This window comes from Kogia breviceps, chromosome 10 (assembly GCF_026419965.1).
Source record: "Kogia breviceps isolate mKogBre1 chromosome 10, mKogBre1 haplotype 1, whole genome shotgun sequence".
NCBI classification, from domain to species: domain Eukaryota; kingdom Metazoa; phylum Chordata; class Mammalia; order Artiodactyla; family Physeteridae; genus Kogia; species Kogia breviceps.
Genome location: NC_081319.1, coordinates 49,843,541 through 49,867,571, shown reverse-complemented (window position 1 = coordinate 49,867,571; position 24,031 = coordinate 49,843,541). Strand labels below are relative to the sequence as shown.

The 24,031-nt window shown below is 42.5% G+C and overlaps 1 protein-coding gene across 1 annotated transcript in view; it reads left to right on the top strand.

The window, feature by feature from the left end:
• STAC (SH3 and cysteine rich domain) overlaps positions 1–23,456 on the top strand; it is a 104,255-nt gene extending 80,799 nt beyond the window's left edge. Inside the window, exons 9-11 of the mRNA XM_059077392.2 lie at positions 13,673–13,724; positions 13,819–13,956; positions 21,680–23,456. Coding sequence (XP_058933375.1) covers positions 13,673–13,724; positions 13,819–13,956; positions 21,680–21,778 — 289 coding nt within the window. The 3' untranslated portion in view covers positions 21,779–23,456. The remainder of the gene's footprint in view (positions 1–13,672; positions 13,725–13,818; positions 13,957–21,679) is intronic.
• The last annotated feature ends 575 nt before the right edge of the window (positions 23,457–24,031 follow it).

Here is a 24,031-nt window from a genome sequence, read left to right as displayed (position 1 = left end):
TGAAAGGAGATAATCATTGTGCCCACCTTAGATCTGCTCATGACACTCAAATCTTTGTTTAAAACTCTCTAATGTCCTCCCACTTCCTTGGGTCAAGACCAGAATATTTACGGGGACCTCCGGGACCCGCACAGTCTCATCCCTGGTGACTTCTCTGCTTTGTCTTGCACCATTGTTCCCCTCACCTCTCTGCTCCATCTCTTTTGTTCCCCAAAAGGACCACACTATCACCTGCCAAGGAATTTTTCTTCCTGTAGTCTGCTCCTCCTCTCCCCTCACCCTCCTAGCTGTACACCGCCACCACCATCTCACACACACGTACACACACCTTCTTCCAGTTGACTGTTATGCACCCACTAGATCTTGGCTCAGATTTCTCTTCCTTGGTGCAGCCTTTCTTGATACGCACAACCAGGGTGAGATCCTCTGTTACATACTTTCGTGACACTGTATTTCTTTTCTTCAAAGTACTTAGCTCATCTTGTATCTATATACGTCTTGAGTTACTTGGTTAACTTCTGTCTCCCTTGTAAAGCCCATGAGAACAAGTCTGTGTTTGTGAACCCTTCTGTCCCTGGAGTGTAGTACAGTGCTTGAGATATAGTAGATGCTTAATAAATATTTCATGAATGAATGAATGAGTACTGTGGAGATTAAATGAATGAACCAATGTCGTGCCTGGCATATACAACTAGTGGGCAAAGAAAGTCCATGATAACATAATGGAAACTATAAAAGAGGAAGCAAAGCAAGCTCAGAGGGTTTAACCAGGACCTGCTTCCTGGAGGAGATGGACTTTGAGCCCAGGATGAATATGATTTGTCCAGAAGGAACTGTAGAACAGAGACCAAAAGTAGCCCATAGTCGTATTCACAAAGAACAAGAGTTTAAGACAATTAGGCAGAAGCCCTGCTAAGCCAAACGCAGTTTGGGCATGGAGGAGTGAGCCTTAGAGAGGAGGAGCCCAGAGTGCTACCTCCTTATTCTTAGGGCAGTGGTACTCCTCTTAGAATTTCTGTGGTCCCATCACTGGTCTCCAAACGCTGTCTAAAGGCAGAGGCTTCACACAGTCAGCTTTGCTACAGTTTCAGGGCAAACTTCCTTCATAAATTCAGCTGCCATTACCTCCCCAAATCTCTGGAACTTACAGATCATGATAATCTTCCCACCGTCATGGGCAGAGAGTGGGAGAGAACAAGGGCATAGGGCAGAAAGGAGCAATGTCTAAGAGTCACACCTGGGTCTGCCTTCCAGCTCTGACACATGCTAGCTACATCAGTTTGAGCAAACTGTTTAATCTCTTGTGGCCTCTGTTTTCTTCTTCCTAGGGAGACAGAGTATTTAATGAGACAAAGTAAAAAAAAAAAAAAAAAAAAAAAAAAGTGAGATTTCATGTCCAGGACGGAGTGAGGTGCACAATATATATATATTTTTTTCTGGCTGCGTTGGGTCTTCGTTGCTGCGCACGGGCTTTCTCTAGTTGCAGCGAGCGAGGGCTACTCTTCATTGCAGTGCACGGGCTTCTCATTGTGGTGGCTTCTCTTGTTGCAGAGCACGGGCTCTAGGCACGTGGGCTTCAGTAGTTGTGGCTCACAGGCTTTAGAGCACAGGCTCAGTAGTTGTGGCGCACGGGCTTAGTTGCTCTGTGGCATGGGGGATCCTCCTGGACCAGGGCTCGAACCTGTGTCCCCTGCACTGGCAGGCGGCTTCTTAACCACTTCACCACCAGGGAAGCCCACACAATATATTTTAGATACCTTTTCTTTATAATTTGCATCTTTTCACAATAAGTTTTATTTCCTGGTCTTCTGATCAATTACCCTAAAGATATATACTAGAGAAAACACAGTTTAAATCTCTGTCTCGCCTTTGAGCACATCCAAGGAGACTTTATCTAACTGGTCTGGTGATAAGGATGCTGTGACACCCTGTCCCTCATCTTCTGAGTAGGTTTTGTGGTTGCTGACATGACATGCTCTAGGTATGGAATTTCACCACTGATATACAAGTTGTGATGCCATCATGCAGAGCTCTCCAGAGCTTTGCTGATTATTTGAGGTCTCATAACATTAAAGAGATACCCGGGTTCCTCTGTCTGAGTGTAATGAGCGTGTATAGTAGATAACTTTCTGTCATTAAGGGTCTTAGACAATTTCCACCAAAAACCCTTACTATCAAGTTTTTGAGGAGTCCTGAAAATTACACCTTATGGAATGCCAGCTTAATTCATGAGCAAAGCTTTTTAAAATGCTAGTTGAAATACAAACTGGAGAACCCCATTATAATCAGGACTGGCTTCATTATCATCCTACACTGCCTCGTGAATTCACAAAGGTCATGTGTCAATCATTCTGGCCAAGTGTGTATGTGTGTGACAGATCACAGATGCACAGACACTCCCACACACTCACAGTCAGATACACACACACTCACACACAGCCACACACTCACACACATACATACGCACACTCAAATACACCTGCTTTTTTTTTTTTTTTTACAGAGTGGTGAATAGACCTCACTTGGTATTCCATAGGTATTTTGTGATTATATATTTCATATGTATTAGTACATGTCTCTTTTTTTTTTTAAACATCTTTATTGGAGTATAACTGTTTTCCAATAGTGTGTTAGTTTTTCCTTTACAACAAAGTGAATCAGTTATACATATACATATGTTCCCATATCTCTTCCCTCTTGCATCACCCTCTCTCCCACCCTCCCTATCCCACCACTCCAGGTGCACCTGCATTTTTACACACACATATTAGCAAAAGCTTGATAACCCATGCTTAGCCTTTTGATGAAAGTAAATCCTGCCCTCCACATTTACACTGTAACCAGCCTCATTACCCTCACTGCTTCTGGGTTCAGAAGTCTGCAAAACATTCATGGATATATCACTTATTATTCACACCAATGTATCTTTTTAAAATCAATAAGAATAACTTTAGTGGCTTTGCCAAGTTGACATACCATTTAAATAATCAGCAGATGTAAAAAAACTTTGAGTAAGCACAAACCCCTAAAACACGGTAGCGACTCTGAAATAAAAGATCAAGAATAAATTGGGCTTCCCTGGTGGCGCAGTGGTTGAGAATCTGCCTGCCGATGCAGGGGACACGGGTTCGTGCCCTGGTCTGGGAAGATCCCACGTGCCGTGGAGCGGCTGGGCCCATGAGCCGTGGCCGCTGAGCCTGTGCGTCCAGAGCCTGTGCTCCGCAACGGGAGAGGCCATAACAGTGAGAGGCCCGCGTACCACCAAAAAAAAAAAAAAAAAAAAAAAGAATAAATAAAAGACTCTAAGGTTTAAATACATATTTTAGTGACCATACTTATTCCAAAGAATCCATTTTGGTTTTCCACATCTAAATCATTTTCATTTTTATTATTTCTCCCCAGACAGATTTATATGATAATGGCCATGTTTCATAAGGGGGAAAAAAAGAGAGGAAAAAAAATTCTTATGGGCCAAGAGAGGGAATGAGGAGACTACTGTTTGAATATTATTAAATTTTAAGGGAGATACAAATTAATTGCCACTCCATGTGTGTGTGTCAGAACACCTAAATTTGGGGGCCTTAAAAGAAAAACATATCTTCTTTTGTAACTCCAAGTTAGATTCCTGATTTAGAGTCTTGAATTGCCAGATTCTTTCTTGGAAGCAGTGAGTCCTGGATTTTTCCATGGGTGAGTCTGAAGAAAGCCAAGAAACCAGTTGTCTCGTTAGCTAATATTCACAAGAACCTCTGGAGATGGGGTGGCCTGAATTCATCTTCCTGACTTACTGAAAGCACCACTTGAAATCAGGTTAAAAGGGATTTTAACCCTTGTATGGCTGTTTCCAGGATTTGTTTCATCTACCCACCACTCGTCACGTGGTGAATGAGCATGTACTCTCTGCAGGGTGAACAGTTCACAGGCCTTGTTCTCAAAGAGCTCCAGCGGCCATAAGGCTGAGAGCCCTAGACAAGAAAGTACCTCCAGTGTGAGGTCTTGTGGACGGGGATGTAGTCCAGGATGCTGCTACTGCACCTCAAGAAGGCATTGAAGCATCACCTAGGAAGAATCAATGCTTCTGACCACATCATCCCACTGCAGAATAGGATTGTGACCTAAAACTTAAAAGGAAGAGAGGAAGGAAACTAATATTTAGGGAGCATCTACTATGTATCAAGTTCTTTACATCGTTTCATTTAATCTTAAAAAAAAAGAAGGCATTGAAGCAGCCTTGGGAAGCCAGGGAAGGCTTTTCAAGGAGGTGGCATCACAGCCTAGCCAAGGCTTCCAGATAGAGGGGACATGGGTGCCTCTGTGGCTTAGATAGTGAGCAGTCATTCTATTCTCTCTTTCCAGGGAGGAAAGGATAACGGAAGAATAGGTTAAACTATAGAACAAGAGAATTATTTTAAGAGGTGCCAAATGCAAGCCAATTGCAAACCCCATTACAAAAGAAGTGGAAATTCATCACAGAAGCATATTTAGATTCTTACCTTCCTCCCAGTCTAGAAATGGAATAGGTGTCCAAGCATAGCAAATGGACACCTAGCTGTTTAGTTCACATTCCAATGAGACAGTTTATGGTCCTTTACCCTTTTGAGGGGAGGGAGAGAGAACCAAGTCCAAGAACTCACAAGTAGAAAGTGGAGGCTCGGAGCAGTTACATACAGGGAGGCTGACTCTCAGTCCACTTGTTTTTCTCCCACCTGAAACTTTCCATCCTGCATTGACTGTGGTAGGTTTGCTCTCTGATAAGGTTGACAGTTTATATTAATCAGCAGATTCAGATAATGCATTAATTTCTCCCATTTTGGCCACTCACGTCACTCCTTATAAATCTATTTGGATTATTAACTTCTGGTTCAAAAGAACAGGAAGCTTGTGATCTATAGAGTGGGTTCATGAAAAGTCACTCCTGGTCAAGGATAATTTTTAAAAATTAAGATAAAATCACAACTCTTTTACAATTATAAAATGAGCACATGTCAAAAATTTAATTTGAATCATTAATGAATGAGAGAACCAGTACAAAGGAGAATTCACACAGCACCCATATATAGGCAATTAGGAATGCTGATGTGAATTTACAAATAGATGCAAAACTTGTCGATATTCACAGGGTAGTAATTGACTACATTCTGCCAGACACAATTCACTTGCATTTCTATAGATAATGATCATTTGCATTATTGCAGAGATGTGCAATATCTCAAAGACATTGAAAGGGAGAGGTGACCCAGAAGGGCATACCACACAGGACACCAGATCAGTCATCGGTTTTGCCCATTTCAAAGTCTTCCAAATTGTCCCTGACAGCCCCTTGCGTTCTTTTAACAAATCTATGGGGTTATTCAAGCAAGTAGTATCTTACAGAGGAAATTATGGTTAGGATGGTTAAACCACCTTAAGAATCTCCAATCCTTAAGAATCTCCTGGAGAATGTTATTAAAATAGAGACTCCTGGGCTGCACCCAGATCTAGAGAGTCACATCCCACTTGGAAATCTGTATGGTTAAATATTTCTCTGGATTCTGATTACCTGCCAGATTTGAGAGCAACTGTGACCTATCAGACTTCTCCAAAGATGTGTAGTGTGCCAGAGGCCAACCCAAAATGCAGGTTTCCTGACCCTCAGCCAATGCTCAGTACACCGGTCTGCATTGGGGCTTTTTATTTGGTAATGTGCTTCACTCTGTAAGGTTTTATAAACCCTCCATAAGAAAAGGAGAGCCCTTGAGACAGGGTAAGACAAAATAAGACTCTCTTGGTGTCTCGTTTCCATTCTCTAAGTACATTACTGCTTGGCAAATGCATCAACTTAATTAAAACTAAACGTAATTCTTGTGTACCAATTTGATTTAAAAATAATCTTCACAGTCACCAGGACATCAAAATGCAATTAAGGCTATTTGAGGCAAGTCTCTGATGCATATTATGCTCTGAGGCTGCACTATGTCAAGAAACCCAGATCTTCCTGAATGTCACTAATGTGTTTAGGAGCCTCCCTCTCACTCAAATGCCTTTTTCAATTAGGTTCTGGAGAGCATGATCCATGACAGTTCAGGAACATTTACCAAATCCCATCCAAGTGGCCCTTTAGCTGAATGCTTTTTCTCTGAGCTGGTCTCTGGACTTGAGAAGGTGCAGGCAGTCTTACGGATGCCAGGCTTAAGACAAAATCAAACTACAGAGTTCAGGAGTTCCTTGTTACCGATCCATGTGCTGAGACTATAAAAGGCTCTGGACCAGGATTATAGAAATTGAGAAATGGGTCTAGTGAAAACTTAAGCAGTAGATCTAAAATTAATGGAGCAGTTTGGCTGGCCCCTTTTTTATTCCCCTTGTCTTGGTTTCTCCAGGAGATCTGTTTGGGCCCAGTGACCATGGCTGATGTAAGTTTGATTTGGGGGTTCTTTTTGCCTGATGAATGGGAAAGTGTTAAGAAATTTTAAAAATCCCCAGATAGTTGCAGAGTAAAATGGGCAATTCCAAGGAGTTTTCACAAAGTTTGGGTGGTACAAGAGGCAGCCGGATCTAGTGGAGTTAGTGGTGGAATGAAACCCTGCTTATAAGTGGTAAAGTCTCTCTTGACCTTCTTACTTGTGTGAAAATGCTACTGGTCACGGCCACTTCATTCAGTGAACATTGCCGTCACCTCCAGGTTGTGTGGGAGCCCCTCAACCCTTCCATCATCTCCCCTGCAATCAGCCACCTGCATGGTAGAATCCTCACTCCACCCCGGACCCTGCCACACCATTGTGGTCACTACCTGGAGTCAAGGGGCAAAAGAGACGAGGGGTGGGGGCATAAAGAGAGGGAAACACTTCCAAAACTCTGAATCACATCAAACTTCAGTGTCAGAAGCCACCTAAGAGGTCAAAGGCTATCACATTAAGGAACTGTCTCTGCCAGAACCTAAGGGGACACTCATTTAAAAGTACTGATTACTAAATCTCATTTCGCAGTGAAAAATTGCATTTTTAGGAGGAAATTAGAACTTTTAAGCCTTTATTGTATATCAGCCACAGTGCTGAAGACTTCCGCATATGCATTCTCATTTAATTCACATAGCAATTTTGCCAAGTAAATATAGTTCACTGTACAGAGATGGATATACAGATATAGATATAATGCATAGTTTGTAATTATGTAAATATAATTGACGTAGCTGAGTCTCAAAGAGACATGTATGTTTGTGATTTTTGTTTGGGGTCAGTTCCACACATGTTTGTGCCCCTCGAGCATATTTCTTCTCAGTTAGCAATGGCATTATAAGTTACCAGTTTACATGTCTTTCCCCTTTGAGATCACCAACATCTTGATGGTAATAGCTATGTCTTAACAGCCATAATAGCCACCATCTCTTGTGGGCTTACCTAAACGTGCTTCACAAGTATTAACTCATTTAATCCTCAAAAAAATTGAGGTAGGTACAATTATTATCTTCACCTGACAGATAAGAAAACTGATGCATAGAATAATCCTTTCATCTTCGTGCCCTGAGTACACACCCAAGACCCAACGTGTCATAAGCATTCAAAAAATACTTGAATGCCATATAATTTCCTTCGGCTCAATAGACAAAGATGGAGGGATAAAGAAAGACAAATTTCCTTTGTTGTCCAAAATATTCAGTACATCCAAAACATTATGAAAGCAAAGAAGGCCCAGAGCATCCTGCCTTGTCCATGGGCTTCCCATAGGAGGGCCAAGCTGAGGTCTCAGGTTGTCTCAGACAGTGGAGAAGGTATTTCTCGGAAGCAGTGACCTCATCAGAAGGGTGTCAGTTATCTCCACCCCTAAGAATCTGTGCTCTATGTGGGGACTGGAGAGAGGCTGGATGGGGGGCCTCAGGACAGCTCACAATCCACCCTCCAGGAGTTCCCACCCATGAAAGACTCAACCATCTTCATAACACCTTGCAGAAGAGTTCCCTGTAGATGGCCAGGCTCGCTTGCATCATTCATACGCTCCATGTACACTGTGCCCTCTGAGTCCCTGAAACCAGTTTACTTGGTTGAGGGCGAGATGGGTTCTGTGTCCAAGTGGAAAATCGAGAAATGAGGGAGGCAGAGGACTGCTGGAAGTGACCCCAGATAGCAACCATCAGGCTCACATGCACATACACATAAACACACACACACACACACACACACACACACACACACACACACACACACACACACACACAAACTGTCCTCCTCACCACGAAGCCATGATTCTGTAGATAGCTTTGTTATTTTATTCCTACTCCTATTGATAGCCCACAGTTCCCTCATCATTTCAAGATGTTTCATGAACCATGACATAACCAACCTGAAAATTTTCCTCTGGTTTAAGACCAATTTTACTGAACAAACAGAAAGAAAAGGCCAGCTGCAGTGTTCTGATCTATCTGCTCCAAGTAGGAGGCTTATGCTTGTATTGTGTCTGAAGAGCACTATACTTTTTATCAATGTATAAAATTCTGGGTTACAATACAGCAGAATTTTTACCTGAACTTAGGATGCTCTGATTGATTGAATTAAGCAAAAGTAAGCTTTTTTCAGTATTTGGGAGCCTGATGAGTTCATCTCCAAGATTTGGAAATATAGAGTTAAATTATAAAATCTATATATAATGGATCAGGAACATAAAGTCACCTGGAAGAAAGAAAAGAGCTGTTAGACCAGAGCAGGACTTTCTTCTAACATGCCTGGAGTGCAATAATGTGAAATAAGAAAGAACTGTTTCATGGAAAGGGGCCTGGTCAGCCACAGAGGCATGAAACAGCTAGGGACAGAGAGTCATGCGCTGACAGTGTCCATCCTAGGACCAACCAAGGGAAGGAGAATTTTAAGCATTAGGCCTCCATTCCTCCAGGATCAATGGCAAGGCTCTTCCTGTGTACAGCAGGTAGGCAGAGTGTTGACTTAGTTCTTTGATGGCAGGACATGGCACTCTGACACCACAGGTAGGAGAAGAGAACTAAGTTGAGAACAGGTTAGAAGAGAACTCACAGTTGAGAGTAAAGGGCTGCCACACAGGGCCACACTGGCCGACCAGGGAGTCAGCGTAACAGCAGCTGGAGCTGTAGGGGCAGCTTATGTATGGTCAGCAGCTGGGATTAGTGAGGTTTCCCAGGCTTCCTGTGGGTTAGCTAATTTGAATAATTTCACAGGCTCCAAGGTACAGAGTCTGTCCCTAGCTGTCTGGTACCTGGCCCCAGGGCATTTAGGGATGGGGCTGGTACATAGGGCCCCGGAGCATCCGAGCCTCCTAAGGGATGTGGTGTGGGTGTTGATTTAATCAGATGTTTAAGGGGGAACTGACCAATCTCTTGCCAGAGTTTCAAAACTGGTCAAGACATATTTTAAAAAATAAATTTAAAATCTTATATTACACAGAGTGATTTTACCTTGCATGCCTACTCATATCAACTGCCTGTAGCCCAGTGTGGGAAAAGATCTAATGCAGCCTCAGTGGGGAAGAATGCTGGGAAGAGAAGAGAAGAATGCCAGGCAGAGGCAAGAGGGCAGTGGAAATCCCACAAGCCACACGTGTGCTTGCCCAGGTGTTAGCAAGTTGTTGTCTTGGATTCAAGTGACACCCTAGAGCAAGATCCTCCCCAAAGTGAAGAAGAGACATTAGCTGTCTCTGCCTGATGATTAGAGTATTTAAATCATATCATTAGGGGTCCACTCTTATTCTTTATGAGTACATCCTGTTTATTTCCTTCATATATATTTATTAGTTATATATACACATTCTATATTTATTAAAAGTTTAATTATGCATTTGCTTGTTATCTATCATTCTCACTAGAATATTAGCTCCAGTGAGGACTTTACTCACCAAAATATACCCAGTGCCTAGTAAAATCACTCTTTCAGAGTCAGTGTTCTGTAATATTTGTTGAATGAGTGGGTAAACAAAACAACAAAAGGATAAAGGGCTGAATGTAATTCTCACTCACCAAGGAATTTTCGATGCTGGCAGTGCTCTTTTATAGGAAAAGACAGAAACCCCATCACGCTGTCAGGATGTCAGGATGTCTGGTCTTTCTCATAAAATTATAACTTGTATTCCAATGAGTGCCTTATTCTAATGTGTGGTTTAGTGAACATAGGTCATGGGCTCAGGGACTGTCCACATCTAGGCACGGTGAAGACTGACTCTCTAGACCATAAAAATAGAAGCTGCATTCAGGCAGCACTGTTTTACACCCTTAGGAAAAGTCGGCTCTTCCAACCTTGATTCCCTACTTACAATTTCTACCGAACCATCAGCAAAGTCACTGTAGTTGATACTAACACATGGTTTCTTAGGTTACTAGGCTAAATAAAATCTTCTGGAGCTAGAAGGACTTTTCTACATTGACTTTTATCCTTGCTGCTTAATTAAATCCCTCACCTGAGAAAAGAGTGATTTTCAGCCTTCTCACTTTCTGTGGCATCAGCATGATACTGTGACTATTGAAATACCAAAATGCCAGTTGTGTTTAATGCTTCAGGTGCAACAAGCCTGTTATATTTGGAATCCCCTAAGAAGATAGATATTAACTGAAAATTGAATATGACAGCAGAGGAGATTGAACTAGAATAGCAAAAAGAGCACACAAATCTACTTCCCTTCTTGCTCCAATCCCTTAAAATGTCAGAAAATATATTTTTTAAAGAATACATCCATCATAGTACTAGAAAATAAGAAATAACACTATCAGAGACCAAAAAATCTTAGGAGTTTCCTGGGAGACTACAGCAAATAGAGAACAAGGCAGATGACCAGAGACCAAAGGATGCTCAGGAAAAAAACAACTTTAAATATAAGAGCACAAAAGAGACACTGAATTCACAACAAGTTCATTAAAGAGCATGATGGTGCCTTGGTGACTGAATTGTATTAATGGCCCCAATTCTTCACCAACCCTGTATCCATACCCTTTGCCATGAGACTTTACAGTTCCTCTCACTGCAGAGTCGCTTTGCCCAATAAAATGAGGCAGAAATGAAAATGTGTCAGTTCTGAGCCTAGGCCATAGAGGTCTTATGTGTTTTTCACGTTTCCATTTGCTGCCCTGGCAACGTCATGAAAGTCCAAACTGACCTTCTGGGGTATGAGAAACATGGAATAAGGCAAAATCACCCCAGTCATCCCAGCCAGCAGCCAACATCCAAGAATGTGAGTGAGTCTTTGCGTTTTGGGGGCTGTTTGTTACACAACATTATCATAGCAATATATAACTGATACAGAGTCCCAACAGTGTTCATAACACTGTGTTACTACTTAGAATGAGAAATAGGCAGCAATGGTGTTTGACTCTAGAATTCAACCATTACCTGTACTCTAAAGAAAGGGAACCCCGGCCCAAGGAGGGCTCCTGTGTGGGCACAAAAGACTGAGAAAGAAAAAGAATTGTGTTGACATAATTCTGGACCTCCAGAGCTTCTAGAGAGCAGGAGGGAAGGAAAAGATAGCTCTACTTGGAGGAAAATAATCTAACCTTCTCCCTCCCCGGGGTTAAGAAAGCCACTCTTGTTTTAGCCATTGGGGTGGTGGTAGGAGGCTCCAGACTGCTTGTCTGCTGTACTCTCAAGCATCCAAAGATGAGATGCGTCGACTGACACACCCTGCTCTCTTAAGCAGAGCCTGAAATTGACCCTCATACATTACAGATACAGATGTATGTGATAGCAGAGAAACTTGCCCAGCGATTCACACCCTCTGTTTTCAGTCATGAATATAAAGAGACAGCTGAGAAACAGGTGTTGGAGAAAATCCCTTGATATGAAGGAGAAGTAAAGTAATATGATAAAGAACAGGCTAACTAATCCTAGTGGAAACAAATAATTCAATAAAGGGAAGAAATATTGTTCTAAATATATAATAATATCCTCATAAAGATACATCATACTATTCCATCCATAACATAAAGTGACAAATGTTAAAAGGAATCTTTCAGAAAATAATACAGAATGCTTGGAAATTCAATTTTTTAAAAAATTCTCAGTATTATAATAAATATTAGAAGAGACAAGCCCATTAAGCAATTAGGAAGATTAAATTGAGAAAAATTTTAGAACATTGTTGTTCTTTTGGGGTGGGTAAGGGTTGTTATTGTTGTGTTTTTTGGCTGCATCGGGTCTTAGTTGTGGCATCCGGGATATTTCCTCGCAGCGCACGAGCTCTTCATTGCGGCATGCGGGCTTCTGTCTAGCTGTGGCAGATTCTTTACCACTGGACCACCAGGGAAGCCCCAAACAGAGCTTTTTTTAAAGACAGAAAATGCGTAAGAAAGGCAAAAGATATAGATGATTGATCCAGCAGGTCCAACATGTGTTGCATAGAAATTCCAGGAAGAAAGAAGAGAGAAAAATGAATGGGAGAAAACAGTGAAGACAATAGACAAGGTTTTCCCAAGTTGAAAAAGAGTACAATCTTCAGATTGTAAAAATGTCATTAGGTGCAGAGAAGAAGGAACGAAAAGACACATCCACACGCACACACACACACACACACACACACACACACGTGGATGTGAAAATCAAATAAGAAGTGGCAAATAATCACCATATCTACAACAATACCAATAGCAAAAACGTTATGTAATTCTTCAGTTAAAACAAGTAATTCTTTTTTTTTTTTTTTTTTTGCGGTACACGGTCTCTCACTGCCGTGGACTCTCCCGTTGCGGACGGAGCACAGAGGCTCCGGACGCGCAGGCTCAGTGGCCATGGCTCACGGGCCCAGACGCTCTGCGGCATGTGGGATCTTCCCAGACCAGGGCACGAACCCGTGTCTCCTGCATCAGCAGGCGGACTCTCAACCACTGCTCCACCAGGGAAGCCCAAACCAAGTAATTCTTGATGAAGGATATAACAGACACACACACAAGTCTAAAACAAAATTCCAGATTATACCAACATAAAAGGTGGCAGACAAGGGAAGTGGAACTAAGTAAAAATGGTTTCAAGTAGGTACTGAGAAGACATAGCTGATAATAATGTCTCATTCCAGATGTCATTAGTAAACAAAAGAAACAGCCAAATACATATATATCTCTATATAAATGTCAGTGCATGAAAAAGGGTCCAGAAGGAGGCACAGGAAACCACTCACAGTGGTCACCTCTGGGCAATGGGAGGAGGATTATGGGGCAGAATATGAAAAAACTCCAGTTTTCATATTTTAGACTTCCAAATTTTAGAGTTTTTTTCAATGCAAAGATGATCATCTATGTATAATATAAAAATAAAGCTAGGGCTTCCCTGGTGGCACAGTGGTTGGGAGTTCACCTGCCGATGCAGGGGACGCGGGTTCGTGCTCCGGTCCGGGAGGATCCCACATGCCGCGGAGCGGCTGGGCCCGTGAGCCATGGCCACTTAGCCTGTGCGTCCGGAGCCTGTGTTCCGCAACGGGAGAGGCCACGGCAGTAAGAGGCCCGCGTACCGCAAAATAAATAAATCTAAAGATTATTTTTAAAATACAGCACAGAAATTACACTTGCTTTCAGTATCTAACAAAGCTATTTTCATGGGTGGGAAGAACAGGTAAAAGTCATGTTTATTTTTGTCCTATTTATTTTAGGATTATTTGTGTAAGTGAAAAGCTACCACTTCTGACTTTAAAGGACCATCTTTTTCTCTTTCACCCCCTCTACTTCCCCACCCAACTCGTTCATTCTTCATTTTAGGCCAGGAGACATGATTACTCTTCTAGAGGACTCCAATGAAGACTGGTGGAAAGTGAGTATTGCTTTTTCTTTAAGAAAAGTCATTTGGTAAATATAATCACAATGAATGCTACAATTGTGGATGCATGCCTCCTTTTTCCTTTCAGGGGAAAATTCAAGACAGGATTGGCTTCTTTCCAGCCAACTTTGTTCAGAGAGTACAACAAAATGAGAAGATTTTTAAATGTGTTAGAACCTTCATTGGGTGTAAGGAACAGGGGCAGATAACACTGAAAGAGAATCAGGTGAGTAAAGCATACAAACACATACCAAGTATGACCAAAACAGAGTAACTCATTTTGACAAATAGCAGTACATGTAAGTCTGAATGAGTGGAGTCACAAGCGAAGTATTCACTTTGAGAAAAGATATTCTTAGTCCAATGATATAAGTGTAGGAGTATCTAAACATGCAAAACCAAAATCTTAGGAAGCTCACTTGCCTTCCCCGGGAACCAAACATATAGATTATATATTATTTATAGAACTTATATACCTACATATTTTTGAAGTTCTATACATGCCCTATAAATGAGGAAACAAAGGTTCATAGAGGCGATGTGCCTTGCTCAAGGGGCAAAAACTTGGTAAGTGGCCAGGCTGGAACTTAAAGACAGGTCTGCAAGCTTCAAGTCAGTGCCTTCCACTGAGCCATGTGCCCTGGACAACGTGGAACAAACTGGGAATGTAAAGTGCCTTTTACATAGTTTGGTTCCCAGGGAAGCAAGTGTCCTCAGGGCAAGTGTCCTAAGACCAGAAGGACCCTTGGAAACAAATTCTTGCTCATACAGAAGCCTTACTGAGTCATTCTTGATTCCAGGCAACGGAATCACCCTCATCAGACTGAGACCCCATCTCTAATGCCATAAACGTCCCACAAAGCAAACGGGACATTTCCCAGCTGGATCCACACCAGTGTTTCAAACTTCTCCAAGATTACCCACTGTATCCTTCCTGTTACAAAATCTGGAAAGTCTTTTGAGTGAAATACATTCGGGAAGGATGTTCATCTTTATTGGCAAAGCATTATTACATAATTTTGCTAGTTTGTTTGATTTTATTTTCTCAGAATAATCTTTTGCTTACCCATTTGAGATTAAACATTGTTTTACGTTATTAAAATACAAATCAGTGAAAACAGAAGGCATTGCTTAAGTTGATCAATTTCCGGAAGCAGAACAGCTGCTCAAAGACTTCTACCAATCCCTTGGCCTTATTCCCCCCCGAAAAAAAATTTTTCTGGGAATGAGGTCACATGCTCCACTCTCATGGTTGAACTGACAACCTGCCTGGGTGGGGGTGAGACAAACAACCCAGCATCTTTAATTAGACACGGTCGAGACACAACACAGCATTTTTGCCTGAACCTGGAACCGCATGAATCTACCCATAATTGTTTAGGAAAGGGCTATAACCCTGATATTTGTCTAGCCTGGTATTTCTAAGGTGTGGTCTTTGCACCACGTGAATCAGAATCACCTGGGAGCTTGCTGAAAATGCAGATTTCTTTTTTTTTTTTTTTAATTCATCTTATTTTTGGCCGTTGCGTCTTCGTTGCTGTGAGCAGGCTTTCTCTAGTTGCAGCGAGCAGGGGCTACTCTTCGTTGCGGTGTGCGGACTTCTCATTGCGGTGGCTTCTCTTATTGTGGAGCACAGGCTCTAGGTGCACGGGCTTCAGTAGTTGCAGCACGCAGGCTCAGTAGTTGTGGCTCACGGGCACTAAAGCGCAGGCTCAGAAGTAGTGGTGCACGGGCTTAGTTGCTCCACGGCATGTGGGACCCTCCTGGTCCAGGGCTTGAACCCATATCCCCTGCATTGGCAGGTGGATTCTTAACCACTGTACCACCAGGGAAGTCCCTGAAAATGCAGATTTCTAACTCCATCCCACACCTGCTGAAGCAGAAACTTTCAGGGCAAAGGCAGGGAATCAGCCTTTTTTACAGACGTCCCAGGTGTTCCGATCAAAGCTAAAATTTGAGAATGACCTTCATTTCCATTTCTCACTTTTAAGTCCTATAGTAGTTCTTTGGCAACTGAAGGCATTTTTATTTCCAATTACATAGGGGTCAAGAAAAGGCACTGAGATCTCTTTACTCCTATACAAATCTCTATTTTCCATCTTTGTCATCAATGTGGGTACCAATTTGTGGAAAACATTAGCCCCCTGAAAGAAAATTCCATTTTAAAAATCTATTATTGAGAAAAAATTTTAAATTTGTCTCCACTTTAGTGTCTTAAATTATTTTAGGTGTAAAAGTTCAAAACATGCTTGTTGATTGAGGGGAGTCTAATGTAGTAGCAAAACACAGATTCCAGTATCATACAGAAATGGATCTATATCCTGTGTGATTTTGACAAAGTCATCTCTGAAAGTTAATGTTCTCATCTGTAAAATTGGCATAGTAGCACCTATCTCTTGCCATGGAGGTGGGAGTTATATGTATCACCTGTGTAAAGCGCCAGCACAGTGCCTGACCACCTTGGGTGCTGAATGGGGTCCTTACCCTTGCTGCCATCATCATTCAGAGAAAAGCCTAAATGGGAAATCAATCTACAGTGGCCAGTGCCAACTAAAGTTACCTAGTAAACATCAGAAAATAGCATGATATTTAAACTCTAAAAATATAAAGAGACAAATGGTCATTAGCGGGGAAGTAGAAAAAATTAGATCCTGAAAACAAATGTAATGCATCTCTTTGATTAAATTTCTGCCTCTGGGGTTAATTTGTCTCACAATTATTACATTATTTTTTCACAGAACTTTTGCTGCAAATAGAATTAAGTTATCTTTTTGTTGTGAACACACCTAGAGTTTGCATGGACACGAGTATGTTTTCTTCATTTTTGAAATTTAAAAACTATCCTTATTAAATCAACTTAAACACCATAAAACTATGTTTTAATTCATCCATAGTTCTGTCATCCCTAGAGAACTATTCTAACTGATTCTTGTGTTCTATAAAAGCTTTAAAGAAAAATGGACAAATCATTTTTAGATTAATAAAACGAAAATGCTTTTATTGTGGAGAAAATTTGGAAAATACCCTCAAAAATTACAAAGAAGGGGCTTCCCTGGTGGCGCAATGGTTGAGAATCCGCCTGCCGATGCAGGGGACATGGGTTCGTGCCCCGGTCCGGGAAGATCCCACATGCTGCTGAGCGGCTGGGCCCGTGAGCCATGGCCGCTGAGCCTGCGCGTCGGGGCCTGTGCTCCGCAACGGGAGAGGCCACAGCAGTGAGAGGCCCGCGTACCGCAAAAAAAAAAAAAAAAAAAAAAAAAAAAAAAAAAAAAAAAAAAAAAAATTACAAAGAAGAAAATAAAGATCACAGGTAATTCAGCCATCAAGCAACTATCAACATAAATACTTTTGTGTTATTTCCCACCAGACTTTTCTTCTAATTCTTATTTTGATATCATATTATATTTAGTTTCCCAACTTTTTTTTAAACTTAGTTACTAAATGTTTATCAAAACACATGTTTTAGCAGTTGTATAACATATCATCATGTAGATCAGAGGTTGGGAAACTATAACCAATGGATCAGTCTGGCCCTGTTTTTAAAATAAAGTTTATTAGAATACTGCTGCACTCATTCATCTATGTATTGCCTGTGGCTCCTTTCACACCGCAACAGCTGGGTTGAGTCATTGCAGTGGAGACCACGTGGCCTGCAAATGTTTCCTATTTAGTCTTTTACAGGAAAATTTTTGCCAATCCCTAGTGTAAGTGTACAAGAATGTATTAAGTTTTCCGCTATGATTGGATATTCAGAGTTTTTAAAAAACTATTATGGATAACTGCAGTGAACACCTCTAAACCTAAATTGTTTTTTATAACTCTGATTAGTTCTTTAGGATGTGCTTTAGAATTTACAGGAAAACAGGTAAACAATTTTTACAGATCTTGATACATACTCTGCCAAATTGCCTCCCAAACATTTGTGCCAATTTATAGCCACATCAGCTGTTTATGAGAATATTCAGATTACCACATCCTTGCCAGAACTGAACATTACTATTTTTTACATATTTGTATATCATACAAAATGATATCTGTTGTTTTGATAAGTGAATAATATTTCAGGTTAATCCTCATTTCCTGGATGGTTAGAGAGGTTGAAATTTTAACACATTTGTATTGGGCATTTGTATTTCTTTTTTGTATTTTTTTTTTTTTCTTTTTTTTTTTTTTTTTTGCGGTACGCGGGCCTCTCGCTGTTGTGGCCTCTCCCGTTGCGGAGCACAGGCTCCGGATGCGCAGGCTCAGCGGCCATGGCTCACGGGCCCAGCTGCTCCGCGGCATGTGGGATCTTCCCAGACCGGGGCACGAACCCATGTCCCCTGCATCAGCAGGCGGACTCTCAACCACTGCACCACCAGGGAAGCCCTGTATTTCTTTTTTGAATAATCTGTTTATGTACTTTCTTGTTTTCTTACACTACTGAAAAAGTTTTCTATCCTTTAAAAATATTTATACCTGATCTATCATGTGTGGCCAACGTTTCCCCCAGTTGGTCCTTTGCCTTTTGATCTTAATGCTTCTTCCTTCAGGAACTTAATAATGCTTCAGTTGAATCATCTCTGTTTTATCATATTTCCCTTATGGTTTTAATCTCTTTATTGCTTCCCACTTTATCACTTCACTTCTTCATAGGAGAATGTTTCAAGATAGTCCCGCATTTCACTTTAATTTTCTGAAGTTTGATTCAGGCTTTCATCACTTCTAACATTGATCTTAATTCAGTGTTTATTTCCTTGTAGTATTTTCTTCTCAATCAGCCCACTTTCCTCTACAGCAGGTTTTCTTTAAGTTAAGTATGTTCCCATGTAAACCTAATGTAATCACAGGGGTCCTTATAAGAGGCAGACAGGAGGGTCTGAGTCAGAGGAGATGTGACAGTAGAAGTAGAGAGGAAGAAAGAGAGGGATTTGAAGATGCTGTGCTGCTGCCTTTGAAGATGCAGGAAGGGACCATGAGCCAAGGAATGCAGGTGGCCTCTAGAAGCTGAAGGTAAGGAAACAGATTCTCTCTTAGAGCCTCTGGAAGGAACACAGACCTAATGACACCCTGATTTTGGGACTCTGATCTCCAAGACTGCAAGATAATAAATTTGTGTTGTTTTAATCTACAAAATTTATGGTAATTTGTTATAGCCACCATAGGAAACAAATCCAGATTTGTTTGGATTTGTTTCCTATGTAAAAGCAAATTTGCAGATGTGATTATATTGCAGGTTATGGACCACGTGACAGGGAGATAGCCTGGATTGTCTACATTGGCCAAATCTAATCATTTGTGCCCTTAAAAGCATTGAAATATAGCTGGCTGGAGAAAGAGAGATACAGCAAAAGAGGGCAGAAGAGAGATGAGGCAGAAGGGCAGGTCAGAAAGAGATTAAGTGTGAGAAGGACTCAACCCACCCTTGTTGGATTTGAAGCTGTAGGAAGGGGCCACAGGTCAGGGAATTCAGGTGGCTTCTAGAAGCTGAGAATGACCCTCGGCTGACAGCCAGCAAGGAAACAGGGACCTCAGTCCTACAACTACAAATAACTGAATTTGGCAACAACCTAAATGAGCCTGGGATTGGATTCTCTCCTAGAGAAGTAGAAGAGAGAGAAAGGAATAGGACCCTACTGACTTCCTGGTATTGACCTTGTGAAACCCAGAGCAGAGAAAACTGGCCATGCCCACCAGACATAGGATTTAGAGAACTGTGATATAATAGATTGTGTTGTTGAAAGCCACTAATTTCTGGTAATTTACGACAGCAGAAGTGAATTAGTACATATCTCAAGTCACAAAACTCCAATTGAGTCAACCGCAAAAGGTATATTTTACTCATATAATAAGATGTCTGGATACGGGGCAGGTCTTGTATTCGTAATTCCGCAGCTTGATCCCATGATCAGGGAGGGATCTAGATTCCTCCACCCCTCTGTTCTGCTATGCTTGAAATGTTAGCCACCTCCCCTAGTGGTCACAGATGGCTGCAGCCACTCCAGGAATCCTTGCCAGAAAAAGAAAGAGATTTTCTTCCTAGTGCATCTCTTTTAAGAGGAAAGCAACCCTTCCCAGAAGTTTCCGAGCAGATATTCCATCCTGTTTCATTGGCTGGAACTGAGTCCCATGGGAACCACTAAGAATCATTAGCATGGAGGATAGAAACAGACTCGGACCAATTAGGATTTACCTGAGTCCTGCAGGGTAAGGATAGAAAACAGAACAAAAGTCCGGACTCCGCTGCATGGGAAGGGGGCAGTGATGACTCAGTTGATATTAACCAACAAGGTCTGCATCATCTTTTAGGCTGGTAGACTTATCGTTGGTCCAGCAGCACAACTTGCTTCTGTCATCAGTTGAGCTCAGCTCCAAAGGTCTTACGGAAATTTCAGCTTCTGGAATAGCTGTCAGTCTGGGCGTTCAGTATTTTGACATTTCTTCCCCACCTCCAACTCCCTATCTTTTCACAGGTATTTTGAGGGGAAGACTGAGTCTAAGAACGCTAGGCAAGAAATCTTTTTAAATAAAATGACCGTTCTTCTGCTATAAGTGGCAGCATATTTAAATGTTAATGAGCTTGGAGGCAATGCAAGGGGAAACCTTAGACATTATTAGCATATGCACTCCCGGAAGTGGATTAGACCGAAGGACTTCAGCCAGATAGAATCAAAATGGAGCCAAGAGGGGCACTTAACCGGCAGGTGGTAGATTTCTGAAACGTGAATCAGATACCAGTCCATTGTGTGCCCCAAGCCTCAGGAGTCACAAATCAAGCTCTTCAAGTATCCTAAATACTTAATCATAAAGCTCCTTATTCTGTGTAAAAGAAGAACCCGCTCTATTGGTTTCTGTTGGTGCCCTGCCTACATCCCCTTCACTACATGTGTGCACCTATCTTCCAGTTGCTATGTCAGCGACTAACAACTCTTAGCTGCCCCTTCTCCAGCGAATACCCCTTGAAACAAGAGCTGCCTCACCAGAGTTACGCCTCTCACTCCGCAGGTCAGCAGCCAGTGACCAAGGACTAATGTGGGGTCCAAAATGCCAGACCCCTTGCTTGAAAGTGGGTCAATCCTATGACACAGTTGACGCTCCGGCGCTCGCTGCGGGATCAGGCTGAGGTTCACCTCCAGCTGAGACCACACCCTTGCCTAGCTCCTTCTCCTGCCCCATCCCGCTTCCCTCACGTCCCACCTCCCGAGAGCACTCCCACAGCAAGTCACTTGCACAAGGATTCCTGTCTCAGGCTCTGTTTCTAGGCAGTCCAACCAAAGACAAAACTCAGCACACCCTTGGAAGCAGGTTCAGCAGGAGAAACCCACAGCACACTAACAGCCCTTCAGAACCGCTTCTCATTCACAGCTGGCCACAGCCACCCTTACACACCCTGCAATGGCCTGTTAGTGGTGAATGACAAAATACCCAAATGGATTTTAACCACCTCCTTTTTTAACTCCAGCTTAGGTGGTCTTACTCTGGAATATGCAAGATGATAGCATCTATTTTCTTGTGACGAAGAATGAAATGGCTTCCTTTGACTTCCTGACATTATATGTATAAACTTCCAGGCATATGACAGGAACCTGCTAAATGGTAGCCATTATTTTGGATTTTAAAATAATATATTGAGGACTCATTGCTTGCCGCATGCTAGGCTCTGTGATAAGCATTATCTCATTCTGTCCTCATAGGGACTCTTCAGGGGGACACAGAATCATCAATCCTGCTTTACTGATCCTCATTCATAAAGCTGAATCTCAGAAAACATTCAATGCCTGGACCTAGCTCCAAACCCAGGGTGCTGCTTAATTTCTTATCAAATATTTTTCTCACCGAGCCACGACTTCCCTAAACCAGTCTCCCTTTTCCAATTTGATGTTCCACTGACTTCAACCAGCAGTGATTCAAGCCGCGGGTTCTAGCTTCTTTCCCATTGACACGTTTCTTTTTTTCTTCCTTTTTTCCAGATCTGTGTGACTTCCGAAGAAGAACAAGACGGCTTTATCAGAGTCCTCAGTGGAAAGAAGAGAGGTCTGGTCCCCTTCGACGTTCTAGAAAACGTCTGATTGCTGGCCCCTCCTCCTTTTGCAGTCGGCAAACTGCGGTGATGCCTCACCTCACACTGTGTTAACCCCGAGGAGCTGCCGCGCTGACCCGCCACCCAGGAAACAGTGAGACAAGACTCAAGGATCTGAGACTGTGGGGGAACAGCCACAAGGCAGGAGGCGTATCCCACAGCACATCCAGGCTGCCCAAAGATGGGGGTGAGGCTGAGAGAGTCGGCCAACAGAGCCGAGTGCAGTACCCAGCAGGCGGTAACCACTGCCGTTCCCCCAGGACTCAACTCCCTCCCTGTCCACGTGGTGTCAGTTAACCCGCTGGAGGGTGCTCCAGTCTGCGGAGTGGCCCCAGTTGAGGCTCAGATCCACGTAACCAAGTGTGATTCTGGTTCCAGACCTTTGTCCCCAGTACCGACCAATCAGCATCATCACATCTAAGCCCCCAGCAGTCTCTCTGCAGAGCATCAGGAAGCCCTACTTCCTAGCCCCCAGTACTCCCCACAAGCCCCCCTCACTGTGATCGAGCTGTCTCTCTGGCCTCCGAATAAGTCCTGGTGGTGTGCGTTAGATGTGAGGGATAAGTTGATGTGGCACCAACTGCAAAGACCTGATCTGCCCCACAGTTGCTGTCAGGCAGTCCCTCCTGCTACTCTAGTTACTGACAACGGTGACGCAGGCAAGATACGAGGCATGGAAGGAAACAGTGGGCCCAGTGGGGTAAGGTGGGGCAAAGAGCTCTTAGTTATTGATGATTATACAGCCCTTTCAATTATGAAGTCCCTTCCCCAAGGAGATGGAGCTGGGGAAGTGAATGTGGAAACAAGTCTCCATGAGTGCTTCATCTTCATTTGACATCCTCTGTCTGGGGACAGTTTCCCCTCCTGCCATCCTGTAGGACTCCCTTTTGAAGGGAGTTTGAGCCCACCTTGCAGGGAACCAGAAACATGGAGGAGAACCAAAAACAGCATCTTAGGAGAAAAGTAGCCAAATAGGAATCCATTCTTCTTTAGGGCAGAATATTATGCCCCAGCAGATATAAAGGGGAAAATAATCCTTAATGCTTCATCCCTCTGAAAGCAGAGGAACTTGGGGCCTATTTAGCATCAACTAGAGGAATCTCTATTACTCTGTATTTGTACTAATGTTTACAAGAATGAAATATACTGTGATGCCTTCCTCCTCAAGCCTCCTCCTAGCATTCAGACTTGCATCTTATCAGTCATTAATGCAGTTAAACTTCAATTCACAATGACCTTCGAATTAATGTCAGTTTGGTTTATTTTGTTACGGAGCAATAAAATCATTAGAACAATTGGTTTTTAAAAGACTTAAGTGGATGCACCCTGTGCATGTTAGCATTATTTCCCAAACCAAAGCATCATTAGTCTCCGTTTATTTCTTTTGTTACTGCTCAGTGTGAAGTTGGGAGCTGAGACGGGATGGCTGCTGGTTTCACAGTAGTTTGGATGCCTTACTCTCATTTTAAAGCCAGTATCCAGAATTTCCTCCCTCTCTGAGACAACATGCAAAACTGAGTGTACAGAATCAAGATGGATTCTTCGAGAGCCAGGGTGGATAACATGACTGCCATTCCATAAAATGGAATGCCAGAATACAAACACTCTTTGCCTCTAATTCAATATTCCATTTAATAAAGACAACACAATGGCCGGAAAGAGCATAGAAAACATGTGTCCTGATCTCTTCTTTCTGGTGGCATATCCACTGAAGCTTTTGGGTACAGTTTTGTTACATCCTATGCAAATTTAATCTGCATTTTAAAAAATCAGGTTTCCTTTCCAAGTTGAACAGAAGGAGGCTACCGTAGCCAGGCTCCAAGGTGATCCCCTCAATGATCCCCGCTTCCTGACATTCTTGACTTTGTTTAGGCCCCTCCCACATTGAGTCTGTGCTGGTCTTATGTGGCCAGTAGACTACAGCAGAAGTGATTCTCCATGACATCCATGGCTAGGTCAAAAAACTCCCTGAAGCTTCTGCCTTGATCTCTTGGAACACTCCCCCCTTGGAACCCTGAGCCGTCATGTAAGTTTATCTACGCTGAGGCCGCAATGCTGGAGAGAAACCAGTGTGAGACCACGCATTTCTGCAGCTGAGAACAACCCAGACATCACAGAGCAGCAATCATCTGGCTGAGCCATGCCCAAGTGTAAGATGTATGAGCAAGATAAATATGTTTTTTAAGTCACTAAGTTTGGGAGTAATTTGTTACACAAAAATAGATAACTGGAACAAGGACTT